Raw genomic sequence first — 13,155 nt, 5'->3', positions numbered from 1 at the left:
ATCCGTGGCTCAGTGTCCCTTTCTTAGTGTGTCTGTGGCTCAGTGTCCCTCTATTAGTGTGTCTGTGGCTCAGTGTCCCTCTATTAGTGTGTCCGTGGCTCAGTGTCCTTCTGTTAGTGTGTCCGTGGCTCAGTGGACCACTATAAGTGTGTCCGTGGCTCAGTCTCCCTCTATTAGTACCCGCTACATGTGCCATCACAGACTCTTGCCCCTTTCTAGTAAGGACTGCAGATTTTTACCTCCAAATTACTTCCCAAATGCATTTAATGTGTTCCCTTTCCTGCCAGTTCACCATCTCTTACCTGGGCCCCAATATTGACATCTAAGCACCTTCCTTACCTTTTGCCTTCTACCTCCATCCCTGCACGAGGTGAAGGGAAGACTCCTCCCGACATTTAGTGTGCTGATCTGTGTCATGTAGTAGTTTCTCAATCTTTACAGCTCCCAAATAAATCAATGCACAGAGTCTTACTCTTTCTTATAGATGCCCAACTTTAGCTTGGCTTATTTCTAGCTTTTCTTAAATTGTCCCATCCATCTTTTGCTTCTGGGCTTTTTCCTTCCTCTTGCTTCTGTATATCTTACTTTCACTCTTACTCTGTGGCTGGCAGGGTGGCTGGCCAGGTGACTGACCCCTAACATCCTCCTCTCCTTGTTCTCTTGCACTTCCTCCTCTTCCAGACTTCTCCTCCTGTTTATACGCTCTACCTGCCAGCTCCGTCTGTCCTTTCTCCTGCCTAGCTATTAGCCATTAGACCATGAGGTGTTTAGAGGCCAAGAACCACAGCTTCACAGAGTTAAACAAGTGCAGCATAAACAAAAGTCACACACCTGAAAATAATTTTCTACAACCATGTCACCCTCAGGTTAAAAATTCTCAGTGCCTTCCAATGTTCTGAGATTGAAACCCGAATCCTCCAGCTTCTCTTCTCTCTGGTCCCCTTTGCTCTGTTTTGGGTCCCACTGGCCTCTGAGCAGTTCCCTTTAATTTAGGATTTTTGTTCCTTGAGTTCTTTACACCAAAAACATCTTTCCCTTAATTCATGGGCTCAGCTCCTTCTCATCCCTCTCAGACTGGCTGTCACTTCTGGAAGGAAACAATACTTGACGCTCCCAAGATGAGGTCCAAAGCTACAGTTATTCCTCTGTGTGTGTGTGTGGGGGGGGGGGGTTGCAGTTGTGACAGGCCATTCTGTGCTGACTTATAGGATCATGTCATACATGAACATCTTTCTCTAGACCATGAGCTCTGGAGCAGAGGTCAAGGGCTACGTCTGTCTTGCTTAGCCTTTCTTTGTCCTCAGCACCAGATACATCGTAGGCCCTCAAGAAATGTTCGCTAGATGTAATAAGTAATAAATGTCTCTCAATCTTCAGATGGACAGATCCCAGACATGCTCCCCTCCCTCTGCCCGGGCTCCCAAAGCCCGTGCCCACTCTGCACATGCTAGTCCCTCTGTCTACTACGCCCTGCCCCGGATAATGGCACACTCCCTTCTTACCAGCTCCAAATGCTGCCCACCTTGACTGCAGCATTTGAAGTCACTGGGCTGCCCCTCCCCCATCATGAGATGCCTGTGCTGCCTCAACACTCAATATTACCACAGAGCTAAAGAACAGTAACTCTGGCTCCTGTGATGAAAATTAGCTATAGGCAGGTTAGCACAGAACAGCAAGCCCTGCTTGGACATTGCTGTAGCAAGCCAGGTGAGAGGGAGGATGGGTAAGAGCAGGAATGGTGGGGATGGTGCATTAAGGTCAGACTGGAATATTCTAGAGGTCAAGCCAGCAGGCTTTCCTGATGGTGGAGGGGTGTGGCTGAGGGAAAGTGGAACTAGGCATGGCACTTCACCAGGACCTGTTCCACAGAGGCACAGCACTCCCCAGCACTGAAGGCAGGGTCAATTCAAAGCATTCAGAATGTCATAAGGCAAATCCACGCTGGCTAGTCAGCCTCAAACTGAGGCTGAGTTCTACGGTGGAGGGGGCAACTTCTCAGAATCTCTGGCTGCTCTTCACAGAGGGCCAAGCTGTGGAGCAGTGCTGGGTGACTGCCCAGGGGCAGGGGCAGCCCTGTGCTCGCTGTAGCTGGCACACAGCCGGAGCTGGGAGCTGGCCTTTGTCTGCAGTCAGAGAGCACAGCAGCACTGTGGGGGGGACCTCTCGCTTGGGGCAATTGTTTGCTTTTATTAAGCTGAAGAAAAGTGTGGAGGCATTCAGCCCAGAGATGGTTCTATTTGGGGTTTAGAGGCTTTTAAAACATCTCTCTCCTCTCTCTTTCCCTCTCTCCTCTGTCTCTGGCTCACTCTCTCCCCTCTGTCTTTCTCTCTCTGTGTCTGTGTGTCTGATATGTGGGTACTCACATGTTCAGATCAGAGGACAACCTCAGGTGTCAGTGTCTCTCTTATTTGTCCCCCGTAACCTAGCTGGCCCACAAGCTTCCAGAGATGTTGCTGTTACCACCTTCGTTTGCTTCAGGAGTCCTGGGATTGAGTCTTACCCCGGATCCATCTCTCTAGCCCTGGGTCCGTAGTCTTTGAGGCATTATCTAAACACTGAGGTCACTTTGTGGCAGTGTCCATGAGGAGGCAAGGTGTTATCCCCCACATCTTTATAAATGATAACACAAGGAGCTACCCACCCTGATCACTGCCTCTCCAGACCCCCCCAGCTATGCCACCTCCTTCAGCATCTACTGAGCCTCTTCTTGACCCTTCTGCCGTCATGGGGGCTCACCAGGAGGGAAGGGTTCCCTTAGCCCCCCCCCCCCCACCTCACTCCCTAGCCCAACATTCCTGCATGGGTGGATCTGAACCTGCACTCAGGCTCCAACTGCTGTGACTCTCTCAGGACCCTGGGTGACTGCCAGCCCTGAGCTGCTACAACAGCCAGGAAGTGTTGATAGCAGACACCTGCTAATGGGCAAGCCTGCTGAGCCAGACACTAAACACTTCACACATTCTTCCCTGTTTAATCCTCGCCTCACCCTGTGAAGTGGGTATTATCATCAGTCCTTCCAGAGAAGTGAGAACCAAGCCTCAGAGGCAGAGCGGAGTGAGAGGCAGAGCTAAGGATCAAGGCCAGATGTGCTTGCCCCCCCCAACCCCCCCCCCCTCCCCGGCTGCAGGCTCCTAGGGTGACAATTCCCAGGCCAGGCCGGGTGCTCCAGGCCTCACATCTTACCCTCTTCTGCTTTTCATTTAGCATCTCTGGCTTGGTCCTAGCTCTTTGGCTTTTTTTTTTTTGTTATCCTTGTGACTAACACACACACACACACACACACACACACACGCACACCCACAAGCAATACTTTATTTTGCTACATCGACAGATAACACTGTTAGCCCTCTGCCAAAATCTCCTGGAAGAGGTGAGCAAGACAATGTTGAGAATGACGTCTCTGCACACCATTCCTGTAATAGAGGTGCATGGCACTAGCGCACGGAGGCTTCTCAATGCTGCCCCCGGTCACCTCCGCTGTGGTTACAAAGTGGTTAAATTCTGGGCCACTGAGTTGGAAGCTGAGCCTCAACCTGGCCAGGGGCATGAGTGACAGCGTCTATTTCAAACCCAACAAAGCATAAGGCCTTGGGTACTCAGGCAAGTTGAGAAAAAAGTGAGTTAGCTGTCAGGCAGACCCTGGCTTTGCAGTGGCTTTGCCCTCTCAGTTCAATGTGAAAGGGACTGAATTAGTATGTCTGAGACCGCAGGGCAGTGGGCTAACTGCGTGATTTCTAAAGAGTCTCCAAGGGTCTACTGGAAACTCAGTGCAGCAAGCATGTTTGAGATATTTGTGTTTGTTTGAGACAGGGTCTCAGTGCAGAGTCCAGGCTGACCTTGAACTCACAGAGTTCCTCCTGCCTCTGCCCCCTGAATGCTGATATTAAAGGTGTGTGCTACCACACCCAATCATGTTAGATTTTTAATGTTGTCCTCTAGGGCCAAGCATTGAGACTAGCACATTGCAGCAATTGGTAAACACTAGTCTAGTGAATGAATGAATTCTGGCTGTTTTCTTATTTGCACACAAAGGCAGATAAGGCATTCCAGCTCTTAAGCTCCGCTGCCACCTCTGTAGAAAGAAGTCTGTCACAGACAGCAAGGTAGGGATGAACAAACTAAGTCTCAAGCAACTGTAGAAGTCACCTGGGGAAGGTCGAGGACTGAGGCAGAGAGACTGGGAGAGGAAAGAAAATCTAACAAGTAAATTCTAAATTAAGCACAAAATATTCTACAAGAATTTGAATCTCGAGTTACATAGCAGCCCAGGGAACCCTGAAGACAGAGATTCAATTTCTGCTGACTGCTTAGGAGAAGGGGCATATGTCCATTTCTTGGTATAAACCCTAATCATCTCAGTATCCACTGTTCTAAACACTGCTGGACAGTTAACCAAACACTAAAGCTGGCAGATGGATCAGTGAGGGAGAGTTTGCTGTTCAACACGAAAACCTGAGTTTGGATCCCCGGAGGCCATAATGCAGCCATGTGCAAGGGCGTATCCCTGCCATCCTAGCACTGGGAGTGTGACGAGAGGGGAGCCCTGGACTTGCTGGCAAGGTAGTCTGCTGAACTGACAAGTTCTGCGTGCAGTGAGAGATCTTATCTCAAACAGCACACACGTCACACATACAGACACACACTGTCTTAGGTTTTATTGCTGTGAAGAGACACCATGACCACAGCAATACTTATTAATGATACATTTAATTCAAGAGTCTCACCATTTCAGAAGTTCAGTTCGTGGCAAGGAGCATGGCAGCACGCAGGCAGACATGGTGCTGGAGTTGAGAGTCCTACATCTTGACTCAGAGGCAACAGGAAGTCGACTGACTCACTGAGCAATATCCTGAGCATAGGAAACCTCAAAGCCCGCCCCCACAATGACACACTTCCTCTAAGAAGGCCATACCCATTCCAACAAAACCACACCTCCTAATAATGCCACTCCCTATGAGCTTATGGGGGTCAAATACATTCAAACTACCACACAAACATACATAATCATACATAAGAATATTTTTTTTAAAAAATCAAGGAAAAGAACTCCCTCTAAGGAGACAAAACAGTCAATATACGCAAATAATCAAAGAGACCCTAAAATAACTATAAAAAGATTAATATTGATACAGATCTAATGGAAAAGTCAAACGGTGTGCAGGACAGCTGAGAAACTTCAACAGGACAGAAGAATCACTTTATAACAGTGGTGGGGGTGGGGGTGGGAGCGATGGCTCAGCAGGTAAAGGTGTTGGCTGCCAAAGCCTTGTGACCTGAGTTTAACCTCCAGAACACAGGTAAAAACCGGAAGGAGAGCCGGTTTTTAACTCCAGCCCACTCCCCAGAGTTGTCCTCTGGCCTACACCTGTGCCGTGCACGCGCACAGACAATAATGACAGTAATAATAACAAACAACTACATGTGGAAACTTTTAAAGAATCAAATGATTTGTCAGATATGAAAATAAAATCAAGGTATGGTAACACTGGCAGATGAGTTAAGAATCCAGGAACCTGAAAATATTTTAGTAAAAATTAACCAATCCAAACTCAAAGGTAAAAACGAGTAAGGCAAAAAGGCTCCCTTTAAGAGTTGTGGGATGGGGCTGGAGAGATGGCTCAGTGGTTAAGAGCATTGCCTGCTCTTCCAAAGGTCCTGAGTTCAATTCCCAGCAACCACATGGTGGCTCACAACCATCTGTAAAGAGGTCTGGTGCCCTCTTCTGGCCTGCGGGCATACACACTGACAGAATATTGTATACATAATAAATAAATAAAATAAATATTTTAAAAAAAAGAAGGACCTTAAAAAAAAAGAGTTGTGGGATGATGTCAGGCGGGCTAGCATCCACACTGCTGAAATGCCAGGAGGAGAGAAAGGAGAAAATAGAGAGGATAATATCTACTTCTCCAAAGTAACAAAATTATAGTTAAACACAGATCCAAGAAGATTCACAAACAGGCAGGATCCAAAACAGAATTATAATAGGTCACTGTCAAACACCTGAAAACCAACAATAGAAAGAAGCTGGAGGGGTCACGTGGGTGGGGGCATTTCCACGGAGGACAAGATACATAAAACACAAATATTCAAGTCTAAGAGTCAAAGACAAATGCATGGACTTTTAAATACTGAAAAGAGAATTAAACACACAAAAACCTTTGTCAATCTACAGGCTGGGGAGGTGGCTCAGTGTCTAAACTGTCTGCTATACAAGCATGGGGCCTGGGTTTGGGTCCCAGCAGCCATGTGAAGGCCAAGTGGCCTGTATCTGTAACCCCAGCGCTTGGGAGGCAGAGATTTGTGGATTACTGGGGCTTTCTGGTCGACCAGTCCAGCCATAACAGTGGCTCTGAGTACAGTGAGAGATAGCACCCCCAGATAGGCAGGGGTAACTGAAGAGGACACCTGGTGTTGACCTCGAGCCTCTCACGCACACACACGGGTGTGTCGGTCACTTTTCTGCTGTTCTGATAAAGCACCGTGACCAAGACAACTTAAAGAAAAGAGGATCTATCTGTGCTTACTGTGCCAGAAGGGTAGCAGCAGCCATGGTGGAGAAAGATACAGCAAGCAGCAGGCGTAAGTGGGGACAGGACACTCAGAATTCTTTCCTTTCCCATGAGCACAAAGCAGAGGGCAAACTGGAAGCGGCAAGAATCTCTGAAGTCCCAAAGGCCACCCCCAGCGCCATGCGCCTCCAACAACGCCACACCTGAAGTTCCCCACACAGCACCACCAACTGGGACCAAGTGTTCAGACACACAGTCCTATGGGGGAAGTCTCACTCAATCCACCCCGATGACCTACAAGTCCTCACCAGCAGACCCACGATACACGAAATGTAATGTGCCACGGGCAGGAATATATTATACAGACAGATACAGTTTACCCCTCAAAATCAGGAATAACGAGAATGAGGGTAGATATAAAAAACTGGCTTCCGTATCTTCGAACGCACTGAAAGGCAACTGTCTAAAGGAAAACTATGCATACAGTAGTTTGCAGATTTTTAGCATATATAAAAACAAATGACAACAGCACCAAAAAAGAGACAACAAATTCAACATTACTGTCATAGATTCTTTTTTATTTCTTTATTTTCTTTTTGAAGCAGGATTTCTCTCCTGGATGTCCTGGAACTCACTATCTAGACCAGGGTGGCCTCGAACTCACACAGATCCACTTGCCCCCCACCTCCCAAATGCTGGGATTACAGGTGTGTGCCACCACAGCCAGCTAGGAATCTGACACTACATATAAATCAAAGCAACTATTAACTTTTAAAAATATGTATCAATAACACTCAATAGTTGTGGAAATAAATAGAATGATAATGCATGGCCCTAAACCAGACACAGGCAGAAAGATGTTTTGGACAGAACCAGTGGAGCTAAAACAACTACCAAGATGGAAGACTCGAACTAACCATGTAATTGCATGAAACATAAAGTCTAGATGGGGGAAATCTCCAGATCAGATAAACACACAAGGTCTTCCTCTGTGTAAAAACACAAGACAATGTATGAACAGAGTAACAGAGTAATAAGGTGGGAAAGGCCGTGTTCTTTAAAATGCTCTAATACCCATGTGACTGCTGAACAAGAGGTATTACTAGGACATTAGTATTAATATTAGTATTATGCTATTATGAATAACACAAATGTTGTATCTGTGTGATAAAAAGCAATCAGTTCTCCAGGCAGACACAACATTCCAATTTAAATGTATGTAACTACAAGTCTTCAAAAAAAAGTTTCAAAAGTGAAACACAAATGGACAGAAACAGACAAATCCACAATGGAGGCTGGAGATGGAAGCCGACAGAACAGGACAGAGAGTCATTACGGACAGGGAGAGTGTGGGCGCGACGTCAATCAGCTCGACCTAACAGACATTACAGCATGCCTCATCAAACGACAGCCCAACAACACAGGTTCTGGGCTATCAGACCGCAGAAATACACCTGGCAGACCTGATATGATGCAATGCATGCAATCTGACTACAGGGAAATTAAAACAGAAATTAATAGCAACACTATCTTCATAAACCCAATATTTGAAAATTAAACACTTCATTCTTAAAATAATCCATAGACCAAAGAGAGAGTGATAGGAAAAGTGAAGTTACTTTAAATCAAAATGAAAATAAAACATATCAAAATTTGTGGAATAAAGCTAAACAATTAGAAAAAATTAAGACATTAAGTGATTTTACAAGGAAATGAATTCACTTGAATTTTTCTTTATTTGTTTGCTTGTTTTACAACAGTGTCTCAATTGTAGCCCAGGCTAGCCTGGAACTCCCTGCGTAGCCCAGCCTACGCTCAAACTCATGGTAAGCCTCAGTTTCCCAAGTGCTCATATTACAAGCATGAACTACCTATACCAGACTAAACAGATAGGTTTTAATCCATGACATGTTTCCATACAACGACTAAAGAGAGGAGGAATAAGTAGCTCCAAATCAATTTTAAAAAAATCAGTAAAATTGAAACTAGAAATGTTACAAGTCAGAAGAAGCAACAGCTGCTTCCAAAGAAGGAGGAAGAAAGGAAATCCCAGTCACTCACAAGGGAACAAGAGGACATCATCACAGATCTACAGACGCTGACGTGAAGTAAAGAAATACAGACCACTTTAAACTCAAAATTGCCAAGTTTTGGATGAAATTTAAAATAAAAGCAAAGTGGAAACATTTCCCACCTCGTCTTATAAGAACAAATATTTCCTGACACCAAAATAAAAAAAATGTAAGAAAAAAAAGCCTCAAAGGGCACAAACATTTATAAACTGAGATATGGAATCCACAACAAAACAGCAACTCAGATATAGCAATGTATTTCAAAATTGTGACAGAGTGTATTACACCAGCTAGGACCACGGGTGACAATGGACATCCTCACACTTTTCCTGGGCCTGATAGGGAAAGCTTGTAGTGTTTACAAGGTGAAAGAATCTACAGTGTTTGAAAATAAAGCAATGTGAAATCCACAACACTTGCATTCTAAGGGGGATAATAAAATTCAAAATACTTTCATGATGAAAACTCTCAGCAAACTAGCAATGGAAAGGAACTCTCTTGATCTCATGTTGTTTTCTACATCTTAGCGTGAACACTATACTACACGCTCTCTTTTTAAGACCTAGGAGAAGGTGAAGATGTCCATTGTCACGGGTAGGTCCTAGCCAGTGTAACAATACTGTGAATGAAAGGGGTCTAGAGATTGGAGATCAGGAAACAAAATAGTCTCTTGGCCTAGATTATACATTTATACCCACAAGTAGTCCCAAAGAACCTACCATAAAAACTATTAGAATAAATGACTTTAATAACTAACTTCTCAAGACAAAAGATTCACACACAAACTAAAGTCATGTTTTTAAAGGAGTAATGAACGATTGGAAACTGCAGAAGCACTGTAACAGGACCCACAAATAAATAAATATAAACCATGTTCATGGACTAGAAGAACCAATATTAGTAAGACGATGTTTCTAATTGTGTTTATGAACTCAGGGCAGTCTCTAACAATATGCCACAGCAAAGGAACCATTTTGAGAAAAATAAGTCAGGTCTCCTATCACTTGTTTGGAGTTGACTATAAAGCCCGTTATAACCAAGACATTGCAGTGTGGGTGGAGACAGGGCATATCAAGGAATGGAACATCACCAAGAGTCCAGGATATGTCTGCACGAGTGGCCAATGTTCTACCAGGCAACAAAGCAACTCAACAGAAAATGTTCAGCCTTATCAACAAATGGTGCTGGAATACTTGGCCTTCATCTATAAATCCAAAAATAAAAACTTGATCCCTGTACTTCACATCATGTACAAAACTAAAATTTGAAAACCAAGTCTATTGGTGTCTTCCTGGACTCAGAGCTGCTCAAGAGGCCGAAATGAGACCAGGAACCCGAGACCAACTGGGAGGAAGCAGGGAACCCAGTGGTGGAATGCTTAGCATTTCTGCTGGCTTCAGTCTCCAGTAACATACACACACAACACACACACACACACATGCACACACACACGCACACACATGCACACACAATGCACACACAACGCACACACATATGCACACATACATACACACATGCACACATACATGCACACACATGCATACACACATGCACACACACGCACATGCACACATACATGCACACACACACCTCTAAAAGTACAGAAGAGTGTATGTGCCTTGAAAACAGAGTTTCTTCCTGGCATCTGTGCAACATCCACACACTGTCCATATGTCAGACAACAGAAGTACTCTAGTGTGATGGGGGAGAGTCTTCTGGCTTGTGTTAATTTCATTGGTTAAATAAAGAGACTGCCTTGGCCCTTTAATAGGACATAAATTTAGGTAGGCGGAGTAAACAGAACAGAATGCTGGGAGAAAGAAGCTGAGTCGCCATGATTCTCCTACCGGACACAGACGCAAGTTAGGATCTTCCCTGGTAAGACACCTCGTGGTGTTACAGGGATATTAGAAATGGGTTAGATCGATATGTAAGAGCTAGCCAATAAGAGGCTGGAACTAATGGGCCAGGCAGTGTTTAAAAGAATACAGTTTCTGTGTAATTATTTCGGGGCATAAGCTAGCCATGTGGGCGGCTGGGTGCTGGGGACGCAGGCCCGCCGCTCCTACTACAACACTAGTAGACTCTTGAGAAGAAATGCTTTAAGCAACAATCTAACCACAAAAGAATACAAATCAAGGTGAACAACAATAGCTCCCAACACTCTGAAAGTCTGAAATGCTCTTTTTCAATTTTTATGGCAGTGAGCCTGCAGAGGGAAATCATAAAATAGGCACAAAATAATTTTCAAAGAGTGCATATCAAACTCTAAGGAACACGGCTGAAACAGTGTTAGAACATGACTAGCCTGTGTGAGGTCCTGGGGCTTACCCCGAGCATCATATAAAACTGGGCATGGTGGCCCAAATCTGTAATCCCAGCACTCCCGAGGTAGAAGCAGGGGGTCAGGGTCATCCTTAGCTACACGGTGAGTCTCAAGCGCCTGGACTGCCCGGACCACTTGAGACCTGTTCCATAATTGACAGACGAGCAGGCTGGCGAAATAAGCCAGTGACCCTCTAGGAATTCACCCTATGTGTACACGCCATGAGTAAGATGCACAGAGGCAGAACATAAGCTCACCTATGGGGAATGCGGGTCTTTGCAGGTGTGAAATCAGCTGGATTGCCCAGGTGGACCCTAACTCCAGGGGCAGGTGTCCCAGTGAGAGACAAAGGAAGACCAGGATACAGGGCAGAAGACCATGAGTAGATGGGGGCAGAGATCGCAGTGATTCAGCGACAAGCCCAGCAACACCGGGATTGCTGAAAGCCACCAAGGACCAACAGTGAGACCCAGCAGGTGTTCCAGAGAGCCTCTGTGAAGACAGCCTGCGAGCCTGTGACTTGGCACAACTGACTCATTTACAAAGGACACCCAGGAAGGCATGGCCAGGCAAAGAAGAACCCAAAGGGCAGAGGCAAGTGCCCTCATTTTCAGCCACTGTGTGACAATTTATTATAGACTCCACAGGAAACTAATATGCTCCTCCATGTCACCCCTCCCAGCATTCCCTGTAGTTTAACAGGACTTGAAATCCCAAAAGACCCATAAAATTCAATATGGCAGAAGCCCACGCTGTTACAGGGACCTTGAGCTTGTAGGGAATGACCCTGACATAGCACCAACGGTGCACATACCCTAAAGGAAGGACTTGTTAGGACACCTGAGAAAGGGGTGGACAAGCAACTAGGGAATGCCCCTGACACAGCACCAACGGTGCACATACGCTAAAGGAAGGACTTGTTAGGGACACCTGAGAAAGGGGTGGACAAGCAGAGAAAAACTCATAGAGAAATCTTTGCAAACTGGGGTAAGATGCTGCCTGCTCTCAGGCCCGAAGACAAAGCGCAGAGTCCTGCAGAGGACAGTTGGCCAGAGGCAACCTTACATAGAGGGGGCCAGAGAAAAGTCCCCTGCTTCCCCGTGAGGAAGTTCAAGGCCAGGATCCTGGAAAAGGGCAGCATGCAGCACGGCAGAGAAGGCAGAGAAGCCACACAGCAGAAGCACGGGGCAGAGCACTTTTGTGTGAAAGCCAGGCACAAAATGGTCTGCCCAGTGCCACCATGCCATCGAGGAGGAAAAGCCACGTGTTCTGGGCACTAATGACATGCCCAGCGCATGAAGATGACCATGGAAGTGTCATACTGATTTCCACTGTGCATTTGGGAGCTATTTTCAAAGCAGGAACATTCTATTCACAGTCAAACTACAACTTTTAATTTTTAAAAGTCCACTATTAATGGTCTTTACCAGACCTTGTTTATAATAATAGTAAAAGAAATTTAAAGCGATAGCCAGTGCCTGGCTCCTCCCAAAGGGAGGCGAGGCCCAGCAAACTCACCTGTCGGGCAAAGCCTGCAGCACCGTGGGCATCAGAACTCCGGAGATGGCCTTGTAGAGGATGGAGTCACACACGCCCACGATGTTCACCACCGTGGAGGAGCCTAGCACAGGCAGCATGTGGGGTGGCATTCCTTGCCAAAAGTGCAGAAGGAAACTCTGAACCTGCATTGACCCAGAGAGAGCGGCGGTCAGACACAGCCTTGCACATGCTGCAGCTCTGGAGTCCACTTCCTGGTGGGAAAGGGAGCTGCCCCAGCTTGGGAGGATGCTGACCACACTTGCACATGCCCATTGCTGGACACCTGCCAGCCCTGCAGCCTGGTGCTGGGCCTCCGCGCTGTAAGCTGAACTCTAAGAGTCAATTAAGAAGGTCAGACAGGTCAGAACGCTAGCACCCATTAGTCTGTGAGTCCCCTGGTGGAAAGGAAGGGGAAAGATGCAGTAGTTACAGTTGAGAGCACAGGAAGTGTTTGCTACCTGCAGACGTAGCCTAATTCATGTGTGTGCCAAAATCCTGGACAGAGTGCAAGGAACTTCTCATATCCCAAACTCTCACTTTCTCAACGTGTGTGGGGTCCTTGTGGAACGAGAGGTGGTGACACACGTGATACAGGGGCAGAAGATAGGAGGGCACACAACACATGGACAAGAAGTTAGGAGGGCACATGACACACGTGACACATGGGCAGCAGATAGGAGGGCACATGACACACGTGACACATGGG

At 46.2% G+C, this 13,155-nt stretch overlaps 1 protein-coding gene across 1 annotated transcript in view; it reads right to left on the bottom strand.

The window, feature by feature from the left end:
- The window catches only part of Rfx4 (regulatory factor X4), a 151,209-nt gene that overhangs the window by 50,337 nt on the left and 87,717 nt on the right, over positions 1–13,155 (bottom strand). Inside the window, exon 8 of the mRNA XM_005358245.2 lies at positions 12,429–12,592. Coding sequence (XP_005358302.1) covers positions 12,429–12,592 — 164 coding nt within the window. The remainder of the gene's footprint in view (positions 1–12,428; positions 12,593–13,155) is intronic.

The sequence above is a fragment of the Microtus ochrogaster genome, chromosome 24 (genome assembly GCF_000317375.1).
Source record: "Microtus ochrogaster isolate Prairie Vole_2 chromosome 24, MicOch1.0, whole genome shotgun sequence".
NCBI lineage: Eukaryota > Metazoa > Chordata > Mammalia > Rodentia > Cricetidae > Microtus > Microtus ochrogaster.
This window is presented reverse-complemented; position numbering and strand designations above follow the sequence as displayed.